The sequence below is a fragment of the Diplotaxodon limnothrissa genome, linkage group LG5 (genome assembly GCF_057381915.1).
Source record: "Diplotaxodon limnothrissa isolate DT_005_m linkage group LG5, D_limnothrissa_male_GT1.1, whole genome shotgun sequence".
Lineage (NCBI taxonomy): Eukaryota > Metazoa > Chordata > Actinopteri > Cichliformes > Cichlidae > Diplotaxodon > Diplotaxodon limnothrissa.
In genome coordinates, this window is record NC_140600.1 from 39,781,745 (window position 1) to 39,807,060 (window position 25,316).

At 43.9% G+C, this 25,316-nt stretch overlaps 1 protein-coding gene across 1 annotated transcript in view; it reads right to left on the reverse strand.

Annotated features, from left to right (window-relative positions):
* Positions 1 to 25,316, reverse strand: part of mmp24 (matrix metallopeptidase 24) — a 72,618-nt gene that overhangs the window by 38,133 nt on the left and 9,169 nt on the right. The window contains exons 2-3 of the mRNA XM_085354764.1: positions 4,127 to 4,275; positions 2,017 to 2,133 (exon numbers count right to left, since the gene is read on the reverse strand). Of these exons, the coding sequence (XP_085210890.1) occupies positions 2,017 to 2,133; positions 4,127 to 4,275 (266 nt within the window). The remainder of the gene's footprint in view (positions 1 to 2,016; positions 2,134 to 4,126; positions 4,276 to 25,316) is intronic.

Sequence of the window (25,316 nt, forward strand, 5' to 3'; positions counted from 1 at the left end):
CCAGTAAAGCAGCAGAACTGGGATGGGCCCAGAGTCTCGCGGGAGCTGCGTAATTTACATTAGACCTATAAAACTCTGAGTGGGATGGTGTGGAGAGACGGGGGTGGAGGAAAAGCAAGAGGAGGCTGAAAGGGGATTCAAACATCTAAATAAGAAACTGTTTGATCTCAGATGTTGAAGCAGGAGAAGAACAGAATTAAACAAAGACGTGGAAAATTTCAGCGAGAGGAAGAAAAGCAGAGACGATGAGTTTAACCAGAAGGAAACGAGAACACACGATACGACAAAACCAACCAGAGATATAAATAATGTTCACACAGAGGTGCTGGAAAATGACAGAGAAACAAGGATTTCTACAAAGAGATACCGAAAGGGAACTCGTGGTGGATGAAGGTGGAGCTATCAGGAGGCTGCTGCTCGCATCACACTTCAAATCAAAATGGAGGATGCTGTGATGTCACTGAGACTTACAGGAAGGACTGCATTAAAGCTCTGCAGAAACCCTTTCTACTGAAACAAGAGAGGGAAAAAAGGTTCATCCTGGACTCACAAGTGCCGCTCATCGAGCAGAACCACAGAGTTCTGGAGTATTTGGAAAGTCGTAGCAGATAACAGTGAATGCTGAACACTAAATGAGCTCAACGAGAGAGAACGAGACACTAACTGTTGCTGACCTCCACGACAAGCTAAACCTGGTGCTATGCTTCTCCTCTCGTGGCCCCTGATAAATACACAAATACAAACTAACCACAGCCCCATTCAATAAGGAACATTTTGCTTTTAACAGTTACGACGAGGCAGTTTATTAAAAACAGCCACAAACAGTTAAAGTTCCCTAAAAAAGAATTTTTGGTCCCCAGAGCGGAAACTAGAAACAGAGAATGGAAACGAGGAAGAACAAGATGGCGCCGGTGAGGTCGGCTGCCGTCACGACTGCTCCGACCACTTTTTCTTTGTCTTTGTTTTTTAAGTTAGTTTTCAGCGTTACAAGACATAATGTGGATCGCACAACACTGGACATTATATTCTTCATTTCCAGTTAATACTTGTACAGCTGCTGTTATTGTGTATTTATTTATTTATATTTCTTCATACATTCTTATATAGTTCTATATTGTGTATTTTGTTGTACAGTTATTTTATTTTCAACTTTAATTTATATATTTTATCTTATTCTTTCCCAGTTAAATTTACCCTTCATTCTAATTTGTGTTGTACAGTTATTTCATTTTTAACCTTAATTTATATTTTATTCCTTCCTAGTTAAATTTACCCTTTTTTATTTTTCATATTTATTTCCTATCTTATTCATAGCCTTTTCCTTTTTTGTTTTCTTTAGGTCACGAGCAGTTGTCCAAGCATTTCACTGCATATCGTACTGTGTATGACTGTGTACGTGACAAATAAAATTTGAATTTGAATTTGAATTTGAGGCGTTCAGGGCAGCAGTGTTTACTTACTGTTGGTCATTTTTACCAAGAAACTGTGGAAATACACAAGTACTGTTTCAGTTTGATTCGTGGCACTGAAGCTGGATTTGAATTTGAGAGACACGCAGTCGGGGAACAAGAAGCAGAGAGAACTAAAGTAGGAGACAAAGAGAGAGACGGGAGAGAGAAAAAGTGGGCAGGGGGTGGGATGCGTTCAGAGTCCCGTGGGATGGCTCTAATCTGCATTAGACCCACATTACACGGCCGAGCTGCTGGTTGGATCACACAGCCGAGGGTTTTACCGTACGTCCATAAAGAAATAAAGACGGAGAGATGTGGGTGGGTGGATGTAATGTATGGATACGTGATGTGTTCAGGGTACCCTGGGACGCAGCTGATTTACATTAAGCCCAGGCTGGGAGAGAAAGAGGGAGGATGAAGATGGAAACAGAGAATTAAGAAAAAGAAACACTCACTCAGCATCCCATTAACATGTGTCGGCCTCTTTAATAGCCATGTTAGCTCAGAGCGCTCAGTTACTGCCATCTTAGAGCTCATTATGGAAAATGAAGTCAGGTATGCACACCTGTACGAGATCCTTTTATCTCTCCACTTCTGTCCCGTCAGCGCGTAGCGTTTGTTCCTCTGCCGCCGGCTGGTGTGAGGATGATCTGGGACGCCACAGCGAGGTCTCCTCATCCACCTGAACACAACAGCAACATGTTAGTGTTTTGGCACAGACTGGGTGGTTTCAGCTGAACAACAATTTCAGTGAACCGTGTTTATTCCAAGCAGCTTTGTTTTTAGGGGAGACACAGCTGGAGGTGGTTATGAATTAGTTTTGCATTTGCAGTTACAGGACCAACTAAACGATCTCATGTCTGCTAATCATCAGAGCCATTTTTAGTTTCTCTTAGCTGTTCATTATTCACCAAAGCAGCGCACCACAGCCGACACAAGAATCGATTTCACTGGACGCCTGAACCTGGGTGCTTTCACATGTTGATGTAAACTACGTGTAAACTGTGAGGCCATTTAAAAGTACTTTTGGTAATGAAACTACAGAATTGATCTAAAACTGTTATCAACAGGGGGCAACCAAGTGTGCTGAGATATTTTCGAATGTTTGCTGACGCTCTGGTTACCAACTTCTCCTTAGCAAGCTTTGCTTTTTCCCATCAGAAATAAGAATGACATACAGGATGTGCTCGGAAGCTCCCGGGACACAGTTTTTATGCTGATGTTAAGTGTAGAGGACGTTTGGAAGAAGTTATCGAGCTGGGAGAGTGTTGGTGACTTTTAGGCACCCGCCTCTCGTGCTGCTCAGCGCTTTAACTCTGTAACATTTAGAGCTGATCACTGAATATCGGGGAGTGATAAGACTGATAATCTCTGAGTTTAATGGAGATGCACGATCTTCCAAAGAACTCTTGGAACATAACGACAGCCATTAGATTTCTGCTAAAACATTTTAAAAAGCAGACTGTTGAAGATGATGTGAGGATGAGCAGCACCCACAGGAAGCAGATTCACTTGTGGAGAGCAGTTTGTGTGCTGAAGCAGAGGAAGCACATTTAAATTGAAAGCAGTGAGGCTGATTGCTTCTGGGTGGATTAAGTGTCTGTGAAATGTCAAAAGGGGGTCAACGCTCAGCTTCGCAGAGCTCCTCGGATTCTTTAAATCATTGTTTTGAATTTCTGGCTCACGCTTTACATTCTGCTTCAGTCGTATCGTTTTCACAGCGTTGTTTCAGACGCTTCAAAAACATCTGAAGAACAGCTTCAGACGACGCGCTCAGCAGCAAACAGCAGGCGGACGCCGTCAGAGACAAGCTAGTAAATGCAGAGCAGCTAGAGACGCTCAGGTTAGCAAAAACAGAAGAGTGTAACACTTTAAACTGGTTACACTGGTGGGTGGTCACGTTAGCGATCAGAAAATGAAGCTTCTCTGTTTCTTCTTAAGTGGAAATATTCAACGGTAAATGTAAGTGTGGTCCATCGTTTGGAGATCACTGCTACAGACACACCAAAGTCAAGAAGCATAGCTCACAGGCAGTGGGTGCTGCCCCTCAGTAGGCTTCTGGAAGCTGGCCAATCAGAACACAGCAGGCTTTCATGGAGCAGAGCCTTAAAGGCGCAGGAGCTACTGTTTTGTTTCAGGTAGAGGATGAAGTGAGGAGCACCAAAACCCAGATTAACCAAAGTATTTTTTTGGACTGTGAATAAAAATAAAGATTCACTTATTGAGAAATGAGCAAAGTTGCAAAGAAATAATATCATGTAGTATAATACAGTGTGTGTCGTTTGTGTGTTAGCCATACAAAAGGAACATTTACACAGTTATTTAAAGTATTAATACAATATTTACTGATTATTGAATACACATGATCATGATAGTGCCAAGAGATGAAAACTGACTAACGGGATTGTCAGATTTCTCTCTCGCTGCCTGTGAACACGCCTTCCCCCCTTTCCTCGTCCTTCGTGTTTGACCAACAGTAGCAGATTTTCCAACAGCACCGAAGGCTATTAAATCTACCTCCGACTGATCTGGTATGGAAATCTCATTTTTTTATGATACGCATGTTTGGTTTGGCCAAGATGTTACACCACATGCCCTTCATGATGCAACGGTCCCCGCCTGCACGAGGAGTGCCCTGCCTTTCCCACTTTTACGGAAACGTCCCGATTACTCACTCGATAGTCGTCTCATCCAACACTCCCGTCACAGGGATGCCGTAGAAGCGCTGCATGGCGGCCACGGCAGACTGCATGGCCTTCTCCTGCCGCAGGTCTGATGTCCGAACGTCGTGAGGCAGCAGGTAGCCGTAGTTCTTCAGCCACGTCTGAGAGAAACACGGACAGAAGAGGTCGGTTACACAGGACTAACCTGCTAGACAGTAGAGCCACAACAGACTTACTGTAGATCCTTCTTAATTCCCAATTATAGAAACATATTAAACATACATCATAGACTTCTCTAGAGTCCATATGCACAATAGAAAGCTGTGGTAGTGTCCATGGTGCTGAACCGCAGGCCAAATGTAACCAGGTCGTGTAACTTAAAGACTAAGGTGTGCTAGTTATTTTGTCATGTTGGTTGCCTTAGACACACACGTTTATAAAATAATTGCAGACAGCTGAATGTGACATTTCTTTGAGTTTCATGATGTCAGCGCAGCACCGCCCGCAGCACCGCCCCTCCCCACCTTCCCACCAATAAGCTGACAGCTGCCATTTGGATTCAAATCCACACTCCTTGCAGGGTCTCACAGGTCTCCCTCTGACCTGCTGAGGAAACCTTTGATCATAACAATATAACCCTTCAAATATTACAAAACAGGCTGTGCTTACAGCCCCAGAGAACAATCGCACATTAAAGTTTCCCTCAGTGTTCAAGTAATTCAACAATAACTCCTGCACATCAGCAGGTTTGCAGCAACATGCAGCTGCCAATAGCTGGTTCAGTTTTTACATCAAGTTTCAGGTTCCTGTGGCCTCAAAACACCACAATTTATTGGAACAATAGTTCAAAACGCAGAAAAAAGGTGTAACGAGTAGGCGGACAAAAAAGATTCAGGGTGAGTGAAAAGAAGACATTGAACATGTCGAAGAGAAACTGGGGAGCCAGTTCCTCCGAATCCCAGAAAATCGAATTCACACCGATCCAAAATCGATGCTGAATCCACAGTTTTCCTCGGATGAGTCTTATTACGTCGTATTTTTCATTTAGCAGCCGCCTGTCTCTTTAATGTGACATAACACAATCTCACAAGCCTCCGGAGGGAGAGCGAGGAAAGGCAGAGAGGAAGGCGGGTAAATGAAGAGGAGAGAAGAAGAAAAGATGGAAAAATAAAAAGGAGGCTGTTGAAAGAGCGAACAGCAGCACGGAGAGATAAGAGGCAGAAGGTTTCAGAGGGAGAGGACACGAGAGGCGGGTGAGGTAATGAGGGGGGAGGCTGAGCTGTTCTCTACAGTAGGTCATTAATAATTCAGAGCGAGGCAGCCTCTCCCAGCAAGTCCGGGCCCAGAAAAGCGAACGCCGGCCCGACCACAGCTTTCCAACACCGAGGGCATTTATGGAAGCCCGTTTCCCCCAGCGAAGACGCGTCGAGCAGGAAAACACGACTAAGATGATGTTACATTAAAGTCAGTCAAGATAAAACCTGAGTGTGAAAAACACGACGTTTGACCAACGTTAACTTAAGATTATTGAACCACTCATGAGACAGATTAGGGAACATTTTTCCATAAAAGGGAGAATCGTGAGATTTCAGTTCAATTATTTTATTTATATAGCATCAAATCATAACACATACCACATGATGCTTAAATTACAATATTTGCAATTAAACAAAGCACGTGAGGTCATTGTTTAAGCCAATAAGTCAACACAATGAATTATTAGGTGACACTGAAGAGATTAAAACCACAAGATTTCGAGGAAAGAGTCAGAAATATGATAGAATAAGTGAAACTGATGTGGCAAAGATAAAGATTTAAATCACTATAAACATAATAAACAGAAGTAGAGATAAAAAAAATCTAAATTTGTAAACATAATTTTAAATAATGGTTTTATTTATCAAATAACATTTTAAAGAGTTAAAATAGTGTAGCTAGTTTAACATATCCTGAAAGCACAGATGCTCTTCCATATTTCTAGTCTGAACAGAGGAAACACGAGTCAGCATGAGCGTGTCTTTCTTGTATTATAATCAATCATTTTACTGGACAGCTAATTGCTGTTGATGCTCACATGTGTTTAGATTTGAGATGCAGGGTTTCTGATGTGAGAGCTGGTCTGTAACTCCGCTGTTTAGCTAACTTATTTAGACTCTGTGCCGATCTGCTTTTAATCCAAAGTGTAAATGTAGACACAAAGTGGCACATGGTCCATGAGCTGAGAGGAAACTGACTGCTTACAATCCAATTAAAAGCTCCCCTGCAATAAATCTGTGGCGATGACAACTTCCACTGCAACAAAACATCTAAATCTGATTCATGTGATTTCATCCTGTCCCATCTGCTCAGGCAATAAAAAACAGAAACATATCTGAGCTCCGGGCAACAAACACAAACTCTCTTACAGCATCTGGCAGGCCTACGTTTCACTGTGAGAAGGAAACGAGTCAGTAAGGAGCAGCGTGCACGCCAAACTCTGCAATTACAGACACAACGAGAACAACGAGCCCGTTCGGTTTGTGAGGACCGGGAAATATTTCCAGGCCTCTGAAACAAACGTGAGCCCTAAAGCTGTGATTCACTCGTCGTACATCTCTTTGAAGGCTGGTCACCTGTAGGAGCTCCAAGCTCTGGTTGCCTAGGTGACCTAATTGATTTATTACCAGGTCAAATGTCAATCAACATATACATTTATTTGTAGCCGCTTCAGTCGCTCGTATGGAAGTTGAGAAATGCTTAGCTTGAATCCCGCTCGGTTCACCCTCGTCGTTATTTCACAGTCGTGGGTAGCTGCAGGTCAGGAGGTGCAGCAGGTCGTCTACTAACGGTAAGGTTGGTGGTTCGATCCCTGGTTGCTGTGCGTGCCAAAGATACTGAGGTCTAAGTTTCTCTCTGATGGTTCCATCAGAGTGTTTGATGTTAGACTGAAAGCACTCAGGCGCAGAAAAAAGCGAACGAGTCATGTTGTAAAAAAGCCCTTTGAGAGCTCAAGTAGAGCCGGTGCGTTTATTTTCTGTTCCAGTGTTTGCATCGCTCAAAGACAAATGTGAAGCAAAGTTTTCCTTTGGTTAAGATATTAAAGAAAATCTCTAAACCATCAGCAGCTACTAGAAGCGGAGGATAAAGTAATTCTTTTTGCTGAGCATGAAAGCAAAGCTTACCCTCATTTACGGTCACAAACTGAGGGTTAGACTGCGGCACCCACGAGCTGGACCTGGATAAGCCACAGGATGACCTGATGGATGAGATCAGCCTATCCACGACACACGGTTAGTCACTAATATGTCATCCATTGCAGGAGCAGCTGGAAACAGGGTCAGTACATCCAGAATTAACCAACCGCTAGAGGAAGAACAAAATAAAGGAGGAAAATGAGTGAAATTATATTCCTTAGAGGTGTTTCCTGAAATATGTTACTGTTATTTGAGCCCAGCTGTCAGCTGTACTCCTCTTTTCTCCCCTTGGTGCTTTTCTAAAAACATGCCAGTAACACAAGGCCATCCTTTGCTTCGAATGGAAATAACAGTCTGCTCGGGTCCAAGTGGCAAAAAGCAAAAGTCCATGTGCCCTGCAATGTGTTGTCACTGAGCAGAGCTGCCTGCCTACACGTTTTAACTGCAGTGCATGCGACCGTGCATGAGCCATCCGGGCAGAGATGAAAAAAGTAAATGATCTGTATTTATATAGCGCTTTACTCGTCCCTAAGGACCCCAAAGCGCTTTACACAACCAGTCACCCACCCATTCACCCACCCATTCACACACTGGTGATGGCAGCTACATTGTAGCCACAGCCACCCTGGGGCGCACTGACAGAGGCGAGGCTGCCGGACACTGGCGCCACTGGGCCCTCTGACCACCACCAGTAGGCAACGGGTGAAGTGTCTCGCCCAAGGACACAACGACCGAGACTGTCGGAGCTGGGGCTCGAACCGGCAACCTTCCAATTACAAGGCGAACTCCCAACTCTTGAGCCACGATCGCCCCAACAACAACAGCAACTGATGGTGTGCAGCTGTGCGCAGCTGTCCTCGTCCTCATCAATGAGCGTGAGTCAGGCCTCAGACACACCTGATTCAGATCTCAACGCCTCTTTGAAGTTGTCCTCCGAGCGCCTCGCTACGATCGTTTTAAATCCACACGCACTGAAATACTGAACTTTCTGCTTCTGTGAGGCCTCTGAGGACCCCGTACTGCACCGGTCACCGTGTCTGTGAGTCCTCATACATGTGCATCCATGTGGTTGTGTACGTCTGTGTGTGTTCAGAGCTTTGATGGAAGTGTAGTAATTGTTGTATAATAGCAGCTGGTGAATTATTTAATTCAAACTGCTTCCTCTGAGCTGGCAGCTGCTGGGTGAGCACACACACACACACACACACACACACACACACACACACACACACACACACACACACACACACACACACACGTTTTCATCACTTCAGAGGACGTTACATTCACTTACATTTATTTTCTGAACACTTAAACTGACCATAACTTTAAACACGTCCCCATTTTAAAACAATGATTCATGACTTAAAGATTTTCTTTGTCTCTGAACTGAAACCGAGTCAAATTGACAGCCCATGCGTCCTTCTGCTTTACGAGGTCTCGTTCTGACATGATACCCTCTCTGGGCTTTTATCCAGCCCACAGATGGACCGAGTGCCACCCGGTGTTTTCACTGAAGAGCTCAGAGTTGCAGCTTTTGTTCAGAGCCATCATTTCCTGTTGAATCCAGAAACTACCAGATAACTGGTGCAGGGTGTTAGCTTTCACAGTCTGAAAGGACAAACCTCTCTACCTCAGACCAGAGTGATGCTAGAACAACAGTACAACAGGTAAAGTAATCATCTTTGTAGAAAGAAATAATCCCTTAAATAAAAGCTCCGTCAGCTGGAGGCAGGACAGCGTCCGGGCCGACTTCTGTCACACAGCTGTCAACCAACGACCACGCCGCGGACAGCAAAGCCTCCTGTAAGCCTTCAAATCTAATTAATGGGCCAATAATGTCCCACAGGACGAGCGGCACACATATTAGAGAGCCTGAATTTATCAATGGAGGCCATAATTGCTTGCTGAAGAAATGACAGGCTTAGTATTTCTACTAAGATGGTGCTTTCTGAATGGAAGTGAATAGAACTTCAGCGGGAGGCGTTCTGAAGCCACAATCGAGTGACCGTTACGTGTATAATTCACTTTAAGCTGCTTCCATACTTCTTTGAACTGCGGACTGATCAAAAACACTTTTAGCGTCTCTGAAACTCACAAGAAAAGTTCAAGAGTTCAAATCTCACTGTCTGTTCTTCACATGTGGCAGGAAAAGTGGAAGGTGAGGCTGACAGGTGGATTAGTGTAGGCGGAGCCTCCTATTTCCCATGTATCATTCTACAGCAGGGGTGCTCAATACGTCGATCGCGATCGACTGGTCGATCGCAAAGGTAGTATTGGTAGATCGCATGGCATTAAAAAAATAGATGCCAGCCTATCATCCATCCCGTCACTTGATTGATACAGGGAAGCCAGTCAGATGACAGCAGATTTTTTCTGACGCTTAGGTCGCTGCGCATGCGCAAACAGCGGCGCGAAGTGTAGTAAAACTGACAAGCTAGTCAGCGAGTTAACTCCAATTTTTAGCTCTCGGTTTTTTCTCTTAAACCTGGCCGTCAGCAGCTACTGTCCGGACTATGCATCCCTGGCTGATTCAATTCAGTGCAAGTCATCAGAGTAAACTCAGGTAATGACAAAAAATTTACATAGTTAATTGTGTTGTGAAATATTGGATATTGCGGTTATGCATGTATATACATTGTAGATATAAAGAATCCTCAATATATTTATAAATAAGTATATGTTTTGGATTTTTGTAGTGGGTAGATCATTTTGACTTGGTCATTTTATAAGTAGCTCACATGCGGGAAAAGTGTGAGCACCCCTGTTCTACAGTCCTCAACTTTGGTCACGAGATCTGGGAATGAGCGGAAGAGCGAGTAGATGCAAACAGCTGAAATGAGTTTTCTCCAGGAGCTCGGAGCAGAGTGGAGAGGAACCCTCCGAGGTAGCTCGGGTATCTGATCGGGACGCCTTCCTTCGGAGACTCTTTGGGCATGTCCAATTCAGAGAAGTTAGGACCCAGCACTCATTGGGGATCTGGCCTGGGAGCTAATCGGGATCCTTCAGGAGGCACTGGGAAGTATTCTTGCTTTGCCAACTGCCACTAAGACTTCACTTTGGTAACTGGAAGAACCTGGATGGATCTTCTGTCACTGGTTGCACTTATCCAAGAACACGTGTGTTATTATATCATGGATATTAAATGAGATTAAAACAAATGAAGCACATGTGAGTGAACGGGAAAAGGGAGAGGACGATGATCCGCTGTGAAGAGTCTAAGTTGGGAAAGCGAAACTACAACGAAACCACCTCTGTGCTTCATGTATGCGCCTCACACAGCGGGACTGCAGCGGCATAAATCACCTCCAGCACTGAGCCCTCCACACGTGAACATGTTTAATTCATATTCTTATCTGACTGGGACAAATGCTCTCTCGCAGCAGGCGAGCGGTGATTCATTAGACGTTGTGGGAGTTTCCGACGCCACGGCGGCACGCCTTTTAGTAAATGAACAAAATACTCGGACCGTTATCCAGAGAGAAGGACTGAGGCAGGCAGCGGCACATTTCCAGCCTCAACGCTGCTTATGCTTAAAAGAAAAAGGCAAAGATTTATGATTTATGGCCTTCAAGGGTTGATTCTGGTAACAGAGAGACGTTCCTACTGCTCAACAATCAGGGTCTGAAATATCAGATACTAGAACTCTCAGTAACTTTACGTCTACCGAAGGGAATAAATGAGACGTGTTTCAGACATGTCTGTCTGCTGTCGGCTGCCCTCACTGTCAGGTGTGGAGAGGCAGTTTAAACCATGGGAGATGCCCACTGGCCTGATATCTGTGGACAATCCATGCAGAAGGAAACACCTGACAAGTTACACCTGTCACAGTCTTTTCATCGAGGGAGGCCGAGCCAGAAGGCAGCAGAGACAGAATAGAATAGAATAGAATAGCCTTTATTGTCATTGTACAGAGTACAACGAAATTGGAGTGCCACTCCCTTGGTGCAAGTTTCAATAATAAATATAAATGTAAAATATAAAAAGTACAAAAAAAACAATCGTAAGTACTCAAACAATAGTAAGTACGATATATACAGGATAGCAGCATAATATAATGGCAGTGACGTATGGTATAGCTAAGCAGGTTCAATTGTTTTTGTGCTTATTTACTACGGTGATAGCTCTGGGAAAGAAGCTATCCCTGAATCTGTTTGTCCTGGTTTTATGTGACCTGTACCGTCGGCCTGACGGTAATAGTTCAAACAGTTGGTTGCTGGGGTGAGAGTGGTCCTTGATGATATTGCCAGCTCTGCTGAGGTACCGAGAGTTTGCAGTGACCTCCAGGCTGGGCAGAGAGCAGCCAGTGATCTTCTGGGCTGTGTTGATGACCCTCTGCAGTACTTTCCTGTCTGCAGCTGAGCACCCTGCATACCATGTTGTTATGCCGTACGTTAGGATGCTCTCTATGGTGGCTCTGTAAAATGTCACCAGCAGCCTCTCCTCCAGGTTGTTCCTCCTGAGCACTCTCAGAAAGTGGAGACGCTGCTGGGCCTTTTTAACCACCGCTGTAGTATTTGCTGTAGTATGTAGACAGAAACGTGACGCTGTGCTAAATGCTGATATGTGCAAATCATTTTAATATCAGACACCAGAACTGGGAAATCTTTCTTTTGGAGAAATAGCGGTTCATTTTGAATTTGAAGTTAATCGGTTTGGACGTGTGCACAGAAGAGACGGTGGATTTACTGGGCAAATGGAGCTGACAGGCAGGATGACCACAGAGGATGCTGGGATAGGGTGAGATGGAGGCAGATGATTCGCTGAGGATAGTCTGAGTTTCCTCTGTGGGACATTATGACAATTAACTCGTTTAAAGTCCAACATTATCTTTATCTTTTTAACAGCTGTAGTGCCAGTTATTGGAGCATTTCAAGTTGCTGTATCAATACAACCGTTATATCACAAGTTTTAATAACATGTATGCATTAAGTCCATAGTAACTAGATAAACTGGAAAAAAGTGCAATAAACTACAAAAACCTGAAAATCATTTGGTTTCTACACATAGTTACAGAAATTTCAGAGGTTTATCCCTCAAAACTGTAAACACAAAAATTGCACAAAATAGTTTCCAACCACAGGAAATCTGTCTTCATAGTTTAACACTAATTTTTATAAACTGTGGGAAAAATGAAAATAAATGCTATTGTGCACAATTTGCAAAAAAACAGCATCAAAATAAACTATTTCCAACAGTGCAGTCTACCCGGCACGGATAACCTCCGTTAATGCTGAGATCAGGGCGTTCTGGAGATGCTGCATTCAGACGACGTCTCTTTGAGCCATAACCACATTCTGCAGGGATACAGCGGACCTGCCACCCACTGAAAAGCTGTTCACTGTTCATGCTTTTGTCAGTTTTTGAGTAAATGCAGGTGACATTTAAGGGAAGGAAGAAAAATAGGAAAAAGGAGAGAACGAAGGAAGGAAAGTAAGATGAAGCTACTGGAGCATAAAATAACAAAGCCATAAATATGAGCGCAAATAAAAACCACGAGGGTAACACAATAACAACAAGAGAAGTGCTTTAATTTCAATATTTTAATGGTGCTAAATCATATTGTACTTGCATGAAGGCTGCAAGTGAGCGCTGCATGCTGATGATTCAGGCCTCACTGAGGCAGCAGCCCGTTTTAATGCTGCTGCTGCTGCTGCTTGTGGGGGGCGGCTGATTCTGAACCTGAGCTTCAGAAACCCCCCGCAGGCCGCTGAAGATGACAGAGAACAAAATACAAATCAAAACAAAATGAAGCGTGAACTCTAATTTCTGCAGCCATTATTCAGGGGTCAATAGTCACTTTGAGCTGAGTCACCCTCTGCTCGGCTCGCTGATGAGAAGGTGTAGCCTACAGTAAAGTGTCCGGCTTACAGAAGGTGACTCATCTTTCACTCTGACATTAAATTATGAAAAACGAAGAAGGAGGCTGCCGGCTAAAGGATTACTGCTTTGAAATGTATGTATACAAAGCACACAGCTCTACAGCAGAGACACCGGGATTCACATCCAGGCTCCTGTCAACGAGATGCAACATGAGCACTTCCACTGAGCTTTGATTAAACACGGTGTTTAGATGAACATTAGACAGCATGATCAGATATTTTAGCAGAAGAAATCACGTTTTCATACCATTTTTAGCAGAAAATCGTGACTGTTCTCTGAGATATTCAGAGGAGGATGCGAGGGCAGATATCAGGATGCCAAAACCCGTCTTCAGTTGGCTCAAAAATGCCACATTTTTATTTTCATGTCTCCACAACATTGACTAAGAAAATTAAGCCAAAAACTGCAGTTCCTCTAATGTCCACTGGAGGCTCCAGCAGCGAGTCAGTCCCACGTTAAAACATCCACCTTTACAGCAGAAATAAACGAAACGTCTGGAAAGCGTTTCTGCTCTGAAACATTTTAATGCAAATATCTGATGATTAGGGATGGGTACCGGTTCTGTCATAAACTGTAGTAACCAGACCGAAAAGCAGCGCACATTTCGGTGCTTTATTTCGGTGCTTTTTTTTTTCCTGAGCTGTGATACACTTTAGATTCTAGCCAATCATTTTACCTTTCCGAGGATAGTAGGCGGGTCCAGGTACGTGCGTTCTTTTAGAGCAGAGCTACAGATTAAAAATGTCCAAGGCGAAGCGGTCAAAAGTCTGGCTGTACTTCACAGCAAAAGATGCAAACTCAGCAGCAACAAGTGCTTTAAGCTGATACTGTGATACTGTCAAAGGAGGTAACACCTCGAATCTGATGAAACATCTGGCGACGCATAGCGTTTTTTGTTTTTTTTAAAGCCGAGAAATGCGCCGTATTTGATAGCTTGCTGCGAGACCTCACACCGGGCACATCTACTGCGGGTGTGGTGCCTGTTATCGGACCCAGAGCAACATCCCCCAAAAACCCGAAGAGGAGAGTCCTGGCCCCTAGCCCTGCCAGTGTAGCAGAAATGATGAGGATGATGATGCAGCAGCAGCCGTTCTTCTCTGCGTGAGTAGCTTAATGTTGTTTGTGTGTAATTTACGTTGAGTAGGCTAACCACGTTATTACATTAATGCATGTAAGGTGAACTAGCAAACATCATCATAGCTACATGCGGCTGTCTTCTTGTTTGATGGCAGATGCTCCCTTCACCCTGGCCAAAAAGGCTAAAATGACCAAAGGAAAAGTGGAAAACAGCTGAACATGAGAGGTTTTTGGACAAAGTTTGTGTTTTTTCCATTGATTAAGCACTGCTTCCAGCCAAGAGTGATACCATATATGCCCCATAGCTGCAGAAAAGGCTAACATTGTTATCTTTTTACAAAAAAAACAGCTGAACATGAGAGGTTTTTGGACAAAGTTGGTGTTTTTTTCCATTGTTTAAGCACTGCTTCCAGTCAAGAGTGATACCATATATGCCCCATAGCTGCAGAAAAGGCTAACATTGTTATCTTTTTACAAAAAAACAGCTGAACATGAGAGGTTTTTGGACCAATTTTGTGTTCTCCATTCTTTAAGCACCGGTTTGAGCACCGTTTAAGCACCGGCACCGTTTCAAAAGTACCGGTTTGGCACCGGTATTGGATAAAACCTAAACGATACCCATCCCTACTGATGATACAACAGACCGTCTGGACGTTTTCGTAATCCTTTACCTGCTGCACTAAATTGTAGCTGCCAAATTCATACGTCTAATTAAACAAATAAAAAAAATGAAAAAGCCAACATGAGGTTTAAAAAAATACCAATAACAATGACAAACATCCAGCTTTTAAATACAGTTTATGGGAGGAACTCTACGAACTCATAAAACAACAGTTGGGCCGGACAAACCCCGCTCCTCAGTTATGACCATGGATATAACTCTTTTTTTAAATATAAATTAATCTGTCTATTTGTTTATCAGTGGAGGACTGTGCAACATCTTTGTGTGACATCTTTCTCAAAAAAGCAAGAAATTATCTCATTTCTAAGGGTGGAGGTTTTTCTTTACTTACAGTTTATGCTTCAAAAATGACCATGAACTCATCTTCATCAGCTGTTTGTATCAAGCTCTCCTTTTAGCTGTAATAATGATAATAATAATGAACGACAGTATCATGGTGAAAAGGAGCCAACCAAGCTGTTTATGCCCAACTCTAATCAAATACAGGTGAATCTGTTCAGGCCCGCTGATGTACAGTGGCTTGCAAAAGTATTCGACCCCCTCGAACTTTCCCACATTTTGTCACATTACAGCCACAAACATGAATCAATTTTATTGGAATTCCACGTGAAAGAAAGTGGTGCACACGTGAGAAGTGGATCGAAAATCATACATGATTCCAAATATTTTTTACAAATAAATAACTGCAAAGTGGGGTGTGCGCAATTATTCAGCCCCCTGAGTCAATACTTTGTAGAACCAGCTTTTGCTGCAATTACAGCTGCCAGTCTTCTAGGGTCTGTCTGGATCCATCTTTAACTCCAAACACGGATCGATCTGCCTGGAAAGAGGAAGAAAATACTTTCTTTGACCTTTAATGAAACTCCATTAGGGCCCCGTGTTTGGGTCAGGGTTCTCATGCAGACCACTTTAGTCACAGTGAGCTCCTTAACGCTAAAGACAGGTAATGAAAAGATCGGCTAATGTAAGCATGAGACGCAGCCAAAGCGAAGACACAGCTGCATTAATGCGCTGTTAATGCAAGATTAGAATAAGATATTAGAGGAGGCTTCACTCTTTAATGTGCTGTTTGTTTTACGGCCCGGAACGAGAACCGGGACAGATCGTAATTTCTCAACGGCACTTCAAACCGCAGCCTCATAATCATTAAAGTGTTTGCCTGAAACCTCGACAGATTCACTCTGCAGCCACACACAACAAAGAAAAACTACAAAATGAGACATCTTGGTGGAAGCAAGTCTTCAGATATTTTTGTCTTTATAAACATTTCTTCTGATTGATTCGTTGATTAACTGACTAACAGCTGATATGTGCCCACGCTGGCCCTGCAGGAACACTAAAGCCACTTAAAATGTGCTGTGGGCGCTGATATTTCTTCCTCCTGGTTTGTAACAGCCTGTCTGTTTGCATCTGTGTCCACCTGTCTGCCCGTCCACCTGATTGGCTGCGTCCCTGTCCGTCTCGGAGCCTGATTGGCCGTCTCTCCCCGAAGCCTCAACCTGTGCGTCAGCCTGCCAGTGTGTCTCCTCCGTCTGTCTGCTGCGATAAAAATAGACCTCGTCTCCCCCGGCTAAACTATTTACCGTCGCAGCTTGAGTGCAATGGGTGCAACCCGCCAGGCGCTTCCCCCGTCCGAACACCGTGCACGGCCTGATAAGCGGGTGTTTAGCATGCTGCATATATTTTCTCTAATATTAGTTTGTGAAAAGGACCAGCGTGTTTTACTTGTTCTGATGATCACCAGGAGAAGCCGACGATTATTAATCTGCCATTTTCTTCATACATTTTATTTTGTGCATAGTCTGGCAGAGAGCTCAGATTCATCTCAGTTCTTCCGTCAAATCTTTCCCTGCACTAAACATCCTGAAAAAACAGTCTCTGCAACTCTGAAAGTCTCTGTGTGGTCAACAGCAGACATGCATTATGCCCATATCGTGGTGTAAACCAATCAGAGATAGTCAAGGGCGGAGCCTCTCAGATGCCCACGCCCACGGTAAGATGTTCAGATATTAAGATGTTCAGTTCGAAGCCTTTGAGGCACTTTTAATTTTGACTTTCTTTTTATTTGATACATCTCGTAATATTTTAAGTTTAAATTTCAGCTCAGTGAAGCACAAGAACATGTTCAGTACTGTATTTTCCGCACTATAAGGCTCACTTAAAATCCTTTAATTTCCTCAAAAGTGCGCCTTATGTATGAATTCTGGTTGTGCTTACTGACCTCGAACTGATGTCATGTGCTACACGGCGCTCAGAAATCTGTCAAAACATTTTAGCTCGACTTTGCTAAGCTACGAAGCCGCACCGCTTGATGGATTGTTGGAGCATTACGGAGCCTCGCGGAGTGATACGTACTGTGATTCAACGTAATATTATATTATGTGTGTATAAGGACCACAAAATGGCTCCTGTTCGGAGACATGCTTACCTATGCTATCTCATCTGACTGTTTTGTTTCACTTAATGTGCCTTATGGTCCGAAAAATACGGTAACTTATGGACAGCTATTAAATGAAGGCTGAAAATTTTGGGTGCACCTAACGCTGGTGCAGCCGTGACAAAAGGTTAGTCGAGAGGCCTGTAATATTAGGAGAAAGCTGCTCTTTCTAGTTTGCATTTGTACTCGGTGGTCAGGAATATCACACTGACGTTCATATAGGTTTTCCATATTGCAGCTTTAATCTCTCTGAAGCTATTCACTTAATCTGGACTGTTTTAAAGACTGTTGTGTTCTCTGTGTATGAGAAGCTGTAAGTAAAATATATCACACATGTGGTCTCCACAGGCCTCAGAGTCCACTGTGAGAGATCACACACATATTCCACTCTACAGAGTTCACATTCACGGAGCCACAGGACCTGATATTAACCCTAAAACATCTGAAAAGCAGATGTTTTAGCATTTTAGTTCTAAAATGCCCCTAAAAAAATAAATCATTATTTTTTTGATGCTATGGGAAATTTTCCATAATTCCTATTAAGACTTGGAGCTTTCTCATAGAACTGTTTTAAAGTGGTTCCCCATGGTGCCATCACATACCGGCTGGCACCGTGCACTGGTTCAGTATCAGTGATGCACATAATGGAAGGAAGTGAGTCTGTCTGAACTATGGCAGAGAGACGATAGCGTCAGTTTGCACTAAAGCATGAGGTCCAGTGCTTCCCTTTTCACTGTAGCATGAAAATGAAAGCACCAAAATATTCAGGGATGATGTTTGATCAGAAATGTCAGGAAAGGGAAGTGAATCCTTTTGGACTCACCTTCTGCTGTTTTTACAAACACCACGCTCAGTAATATGATTCCACAGCACAATTTATGAGTCAAAACAGAGCGCGGTGCCGTGCGGTGAGTGATTAATGAATGAAATCAGCGCTCGCTGTCCCAGAGAGCTAATGTCTGCTGCTGCAATTTGATATTTGTGCAGAAAATGAAAAGTCGGCATTGTGTCTTGTCAGAAAGGATTCCCTCGGAGAACAAAGATCGGAGTGAAGAGGAAGAATTTGAGATGTTTGGTAATGAAATTTATTCCCATCATTTCTGCACTCTGCCTCTTCAGCCTGATTAGACGAGCGAGACGCAGCAGGAGACGATCCAGAGACAAATCCCTGATGCGATCAGATTCATCATGTGGTACAAAGTCAGGGCTTTCACCCTGGAAACTGTAAAAACCGACTGAGTCGAGAAACAAACAAGAGGACATCATTTCCACCCAGGATGAGGACGATGCGTCTCCCTCACTAACTGTTCAACCATCAGGAACCAGACTGACTCAAATAATTCACGTTAGTGACATAAAAAAAGTCTTCAGATAGAATCAAACTACAATGAGACACAAAATGATGATAGAGAGGCTCCAAACAACAGATTTAAAACTACAAAGACTCAACATGTCAGCACAGAAACCCAAAAACACAACAGGCACCTCACGCGGTAACAAAAAGGCTCAAAATGGTAAATGGCCTGTATTTGTATAGCGCTTTTCTAGTCCCTAAGGACCCCAAAGCGCTTTACACAACCTGTCATCCACCCATTCACACACACATTCACACACTGGTGATGGCAAGCTACATTGTAGCCACAGCCACCCTGGGGCGCACTGACAGAGGCGAGGCTGCCGGACACTGGCGCCACCGGGCCCTCTGACCACCACCAGTAGGCAACGGGTGAAGTGTCTTGCCCAAGGACACAACGACCGAGACTGTCCTAGCCGGGGCTCGAACCGGCAACCTTCCGATTACAAGGCGAACTCCCAACTCTTGAGCCACGATCGCCCCAAAATGCCAACAAAGCCTCAACCAGCCACAAAAAACTGCTTTCAGCTACTCTGTTATCCACAGGAAGTCAGCCCACGTTTGATTTAGCAGATTATTTTTACATCAGTCCCAGTTCTTCATGGAAATGTGTCAACCACTACAGTTTGTAGCAACAACGGAGACGCTCAAACTGCCAACTAAAGGAATCAAAGTGACAAGAAACAAGCTTGAAATGAAACAGGAAACCCCCAAAACATGACCACACTCAAAATCCAACAGTCTCAGAAACAAAGAGACAGCAACGTGATTCAAAGATACGGCAACAAAGACTCAAAAATAACAACAACAGACAAGAGAACAACGAAAGAACAAAGACAAGAAAAACAACAACATCAAAGACTCAAACAGCAACAAACGCTTGAAATAAAAACAGACATCAAAGAAATTCTGAACACCGAAAACTACAACAAAGAAATCCAAAATTACAGGAACAAAGACTTAAAATGGCAACGCAGAGACACAGAAACACAACAAAGACACTTAAAACTACAACGAACAACACAATAACAACAAGAACGACAAAAAACAAAAACAGATTTAAAACAGCAACAATAAAGGATTCAAATAAACAACTGAAATTTAGAAAGATGAGGGCAACGAGGCCGAAGATGATCAAAAAGAAATTCCAAACAGCTTCTCCTAATATTTCGGAAGCTCGGGGGTCGGTCTGATTGTGGCTGTGCACGCAAACATACAAACCTGCTGTTCAAGCATTCATTTTATCAGTACAACAAAGACGCTTAATTTTCCTCCATCGCGAAGCCTCGCCGTCTCCATCTACGCAGCAGCACAACAACAACAGCTCCCTGCCGCCGGGGATGCATTTGTCACAAATGTTCAGCAAAGCTTCCCTCACACACTTTCTCACACTCGCTCGCTGCCTGCTGTGAGTGTTTCTCATCCGTCAGCTGAATATGAGTGCTGTGGCTTGAAGGGGGCACCTGAAGAGATTGTAAAAGCCTGAACGGGGGCTTTATTTTTGGCTTCCTGGCACCAGCTCCAACCGTTGGTGCCGTGCAGCCTCGATGGAAGCTTTGATTTGATGTGACTTGATAGAAAAATAAATAAATATGGAACGAAGCTTTCTCTTGTGTGCAGAGACTTACAGATTACTCACATCCTGTTGTTCTCTATGTTTCAGTGTTTGAAGTTGACAGTATTCACTTATGTTCATCACCAGGTTTGCTCGTTTATCTGCTTCCTCAGAAAACCAGCACACGCCGTACTCCTGTACCTCTCCCACCCCCTGATGGACCATCAAAAGCCAGATTACAATCAAATTAGCAGAATTAAAGGTATATTTTATATTCTGTGCTTGTTTTCCCTCTCCTGACACCTACACTGGCACCTTCGTTACAGAAATCCTGGTTCCATTTTCCACTTGATAAAATGCCCGGATTTGTTGAAAACACACAAATCTATCACTCAACTTTGATTAGGGACACACTTCCCTGCAGGACGCGCGTCTCTTTCCAAGCCTCTCTCTAAAACATATTGCAGTAACATTCGGTCAGTTCCAAGCAGCCTCTGGGGCTCAAAAATGGAGCCAACGCTGTGCCGCCAAAAACTGCAGTTCCTCTAATGTCCACTTGAGGCTGGCTGCAGCAGTGAGTCAGACCCAATGTTAAAATGCCTGAAATTTACAGGAGAAATAAACATGTTTTGGTCTTTGTAGCTAATTTCCCCTTCATACAACATCTCAGGTGGCAAAGCGGGATTTCATTCACCCAATTTAAACTTTATTGAGGCTGAAAGATGCCGGCATGACCGCAGAGAGAGGCAGGTGTGCTGACAAAGATGGCCGTAGCTGTTAGCGGTCCGCTAGCTAACTGGAGACCCTGAACTGGACCGTTTGTGCTGTTGGAGCCTTTGTAATTAAATGATCTGACCTATAATGTGGCTGCTGTGCAGTAAATTTTAAAGCACGTCCACAAAGTCTGACCTCCAGTTTTGGCGAAATTCTAGGATTTTAATTATCTGTTGCTTAGAGGTGATTAAAAGGTGTGTGTGTACTTGTGTACTCCACCCTCCAAATACTGTCACTTCAAGCTTCAGAAAACCAGCATGAAAGATCTGCAGGTCTGCTCTGTCTGCAGGACACGCTGACGTCTTTTAGGGAGTCGGGACTGAGGACACTTTACGACACAGCGACGGCCTCTGCAGGCTTCTATGTGGTTGTTTGATGGAGAGGGACAAGACACAAATTAATAGACTAGTAATGAGTGCCAGCTCTGTCCTGGCCAGGCCCCTAGACTCCACAGAGGAGGTTGGTGAGTGGACGATGTCAGCCGAGCTAATGTCCTTTATGGACAACACCTCTCACCCCTGACTGTGGAGGCCTGATGTCTTAACTTTGAGCCGTGAAGCTTCATTCTGTGACGTTTGTTCATCAGATCAGCCTGAAGAAGCTGCTGCTTCATGTTTCAGTAACAGCGTCTGTGCTCACAGGGACGGGCAAACTAAATTCCCCTTCTTCCCACACACCACGAACAGAAATCAGACGACATGAATAAACGGACCTTGAGGCCAAAAATCAAATTAAACTGAAGATGATCATCTTCATGCATTAAACGCGTGAAGAGAAATCCGTGACTGAGCCAAAAGCGCTGTCAGTGGTTTAATCCAACACCCTGCAGGGCAGCTCAGAGAGAACAATGCAAACTGTTGTCGGATCTGTCAATCACTCAGTGACGGACTCGGTGAGCTGAAGAACTTCAGGAGAAAGCCAACTCGAAGGAGAGCGTGAGCACAAGCTTCAGAAATGCTGACTCTGAGCTGTACTGATAGAAAGCAGGACTAACACAGCAGAGGTCAAAGGTTAAACTCCCACGGGGCCAATCCGAGCTTCAGGTGTATGCAGTGGGTTTGCTGGCGAGTGTGCTCAGACTCACAAATGCCAAACTTTCACAAACTGAAAATAACAGCACTTCTTCAGGCACGATGCATTCTGGGAGGTTCCCCCTGTGGGACCTGAGAGGTTTTCTTTCCACTCAGCCGTCTCCCGGCTCAGCTCACAGCTGGATCGATTTGTTGATAAAGACTTCCATAACTAACATTCATGTGAAAGGTCAAAGTTTTAGATAATCAGATCAGTGCATGCACAAGAATCCCCGTGAGTCTGAAGCTCAGATTCTCACAGTTACTGTGGGGCGGGTCCTACAAAAGGCCACGCCCCATGGTAACTGTGAGGCGTGGATTTATTTGGATGTTCCTGAGCACTGATTGGCAGTTATCATGGCTTCCTGTCCAAATATGGTCATTTTCGGACAAAATGTTCAAAGTGTGACTTTGAAATGAGTCCAGACACAAATGTGCGACATCACGTTAAAAATGAGGAAACAAATTTAGTGCTGAAAACAGGTCAGTGTTACCAACATTTTTTTTTTTGCTTGATTTTGTTGTTTTCTCATATTTGTCCTATTTTTAGTCATGTAAATATTGCCACTTTTTTGCCCTCACAGAAAAACAGGTCTGGTTTTATGTGCCTCTGCGTTTACATGTAAACACACTGTGATCAGCACCATCCACAGTGAGCAGGCTACAGACGCTCCAGCACAAAAACAAGGGTCATAAATTGTCAGATGTTCCAGAGCCGGCAGCTTTTCACAGGTTTGTGAATGTTCAGGAAATGTTTGTTTACATCTCACAGTAAATAATTACTCCTCCATCACACCAATTGCAGCACACATGGACTCACACGCTGCACTTCAACGTGACGTCTAACTTAGAAAACACTCGTGTTTATGTAATATGAAACCCTTTTGAGGAACGCCCAGGTGGGACTGATGGGCTCACAGCTATGACCTCATGTCTGTGGTTTCATATAACGCTCACACGCCGTCCACGGCGACACACGTGCCGGACGATCAGAGCGTGCAGGATGTAGCGTAGCTGCTCGCCTTTGTCAGACAGAGAGGAGGGAGACGCAGAGCTGGGAGATGTTAAACAACAGCTTTCCTACATCGCCACCTTCTCCAGTCCAGGGCTGGTGTTGCTCCTCTTCCTGTGCTTCCTGTCTGCCTCTTACTGCTCCTCTGTGTGATCTTGGATCCGCTTCCTTTGAAGGGTAGCTCCTCATGTGGCTTCTCTTTTTTTTTTTACATCCTTTGTTCTCCTTTGACTTCACCGGAGCCTTTCTCTGTTTCTCTGAGAGTTTAGTCTGAGCGCGCTCCCTCAGTCTTTGTCTTGTTTCCAATTTATTTGCAGAGTTCGGATCCTTTGCACCACCTTTGGACATCCCGCCTCGCACCCACAGCACCTTCTGTTTACTGCAAGACTTCAGAAAATAAAGTATTTGATTTTGTAACTGTTGTTCTGCCCCCTTTGGTGTCTGGATCATCACCTCATTGCAAAACCAACAAAAGAAAAACACCACAGGAAATACACAGCAGGCTCCAGATACACGGGATATATCTGACTGATCCTAACATCAGCAATCAGGCTAAGTGGTCACATGAAGCTGGTTATCAACTTAATAAATCCACCCGGTGCTTATTAATCTAACTAAGAGACAGAATATAACCAATTACTAAAATGCACAGGTCCACTTAGATAATCAGAAGTGTAATATTAGAAAAGCAGCAACAGACACGATAATAAGCACTGTTTGAATGTTCGCGTCAAGTGCTTTGGTCACATAATTACAAATGTATATTCATATGTTTGGACGTACATGGAGTGAGTCTTAGCTGTGCAGCATAAGTCTCTGTGCAGATGTGGCCCTGTAATGTGGGCGAACACCAAAAACACAGGGGTAACCCTGGAGGTACCTCTCCCCGCTGCACAGTGAAGACCTCTGCAGCAGCTGCGCAACAACAGCAAAACACACACGAGTACATCTGAGAAACGTTTCGTGGAAATGCGGCCAGCAGCCGTTCAGATGCATCCGCCTCGATGGATCGACTTCCCTAGAGCTGCGAGCGTGAGCGAAAATCCAGCATCAGTCAGGGTGTGAATCAAAGCTGTGGAAACGGAGGAGACTCGTGAGTCAACGGGAGCAGAAGCTTTACCTCCACAACATCCTCAATAATTTAAAAAGCCCTTCAGGTGCGCAGCTATACCGGTGATGCTCCTGTCAGGCCATCCCGGCCACATCCAACTGGAAGACGGGACGGGGGAGCCATCAGCAACCATCGGCAGATTTATCGTTTTGAGGCGTCATTTCTGGTAAAATGTTTGTTGTTGCTTGAAAAGGCCGAGCTCCTCTGTGGTGCTTTTAATCAGAAGATTTACAGATGAGAAAGATATGACGAGAGGAACGGGAACGAAACTTCATTTTTCTTTTGACTGAAGCTTCAAACTTTATAAGCGTATTTTTAAGCAGCTGAGCTTTTATTAAGCGTTGTTTACAGATTGCATGAATAAGAAACAAGTTCAGCTGTTATGGTAAAAACGCGGCTCTCAAACTTCAAAGCAACTTAAAATATACCAACATAAAAATGTGATTTTGGTGTCTGACAGGCCTCAGGTGTATCCATCCATTCACTGCCTAAAGCTGCTCTCACGAGGATTATTACCCATTTATTTATTGTTGTAGTTATCATGTATATTCTGACGGCATCATTTTATGCTTCTGATGCATGCTGGTGCTCACATGACAATAAAACATGTGATCCCGCTGATGTTTGAGGAACAGGCCATCATAAAAAGTAATCGTTTATTACATGATGAAAGACACAGCGCTGAACTGAGATCAGATTTAATAAAGTATCTGCAGCCATGCATTATTAGATGAAGTGGCTACTGTGTTTATGTGAGAGTGAATTATTTTACACCAAATGTTATAAAGAATTAAAGGTTCGTAGAACTAAAGTGAAACAGGTCCAAAGCAGCTCAGAGGTCATTTGCATGAAAATTTAAATTTAATCCAAGCGCCCGCTTAAAAAAATAAAAACCGATGAAAGACTGAAGCTGCTCATGTCCACTCGATAAAAAGTTAATGCACAACCTGCAGGGAATGGCTGAGAATGTAAAAGGGTTCAGGGCGGCTGTTCAACAGGGTCCATGGAGCTCACGCTCATTTTAAACGTGCACTCCGCCGAGTCACATGTTCAACTATACAAGCTGCTGTTCTC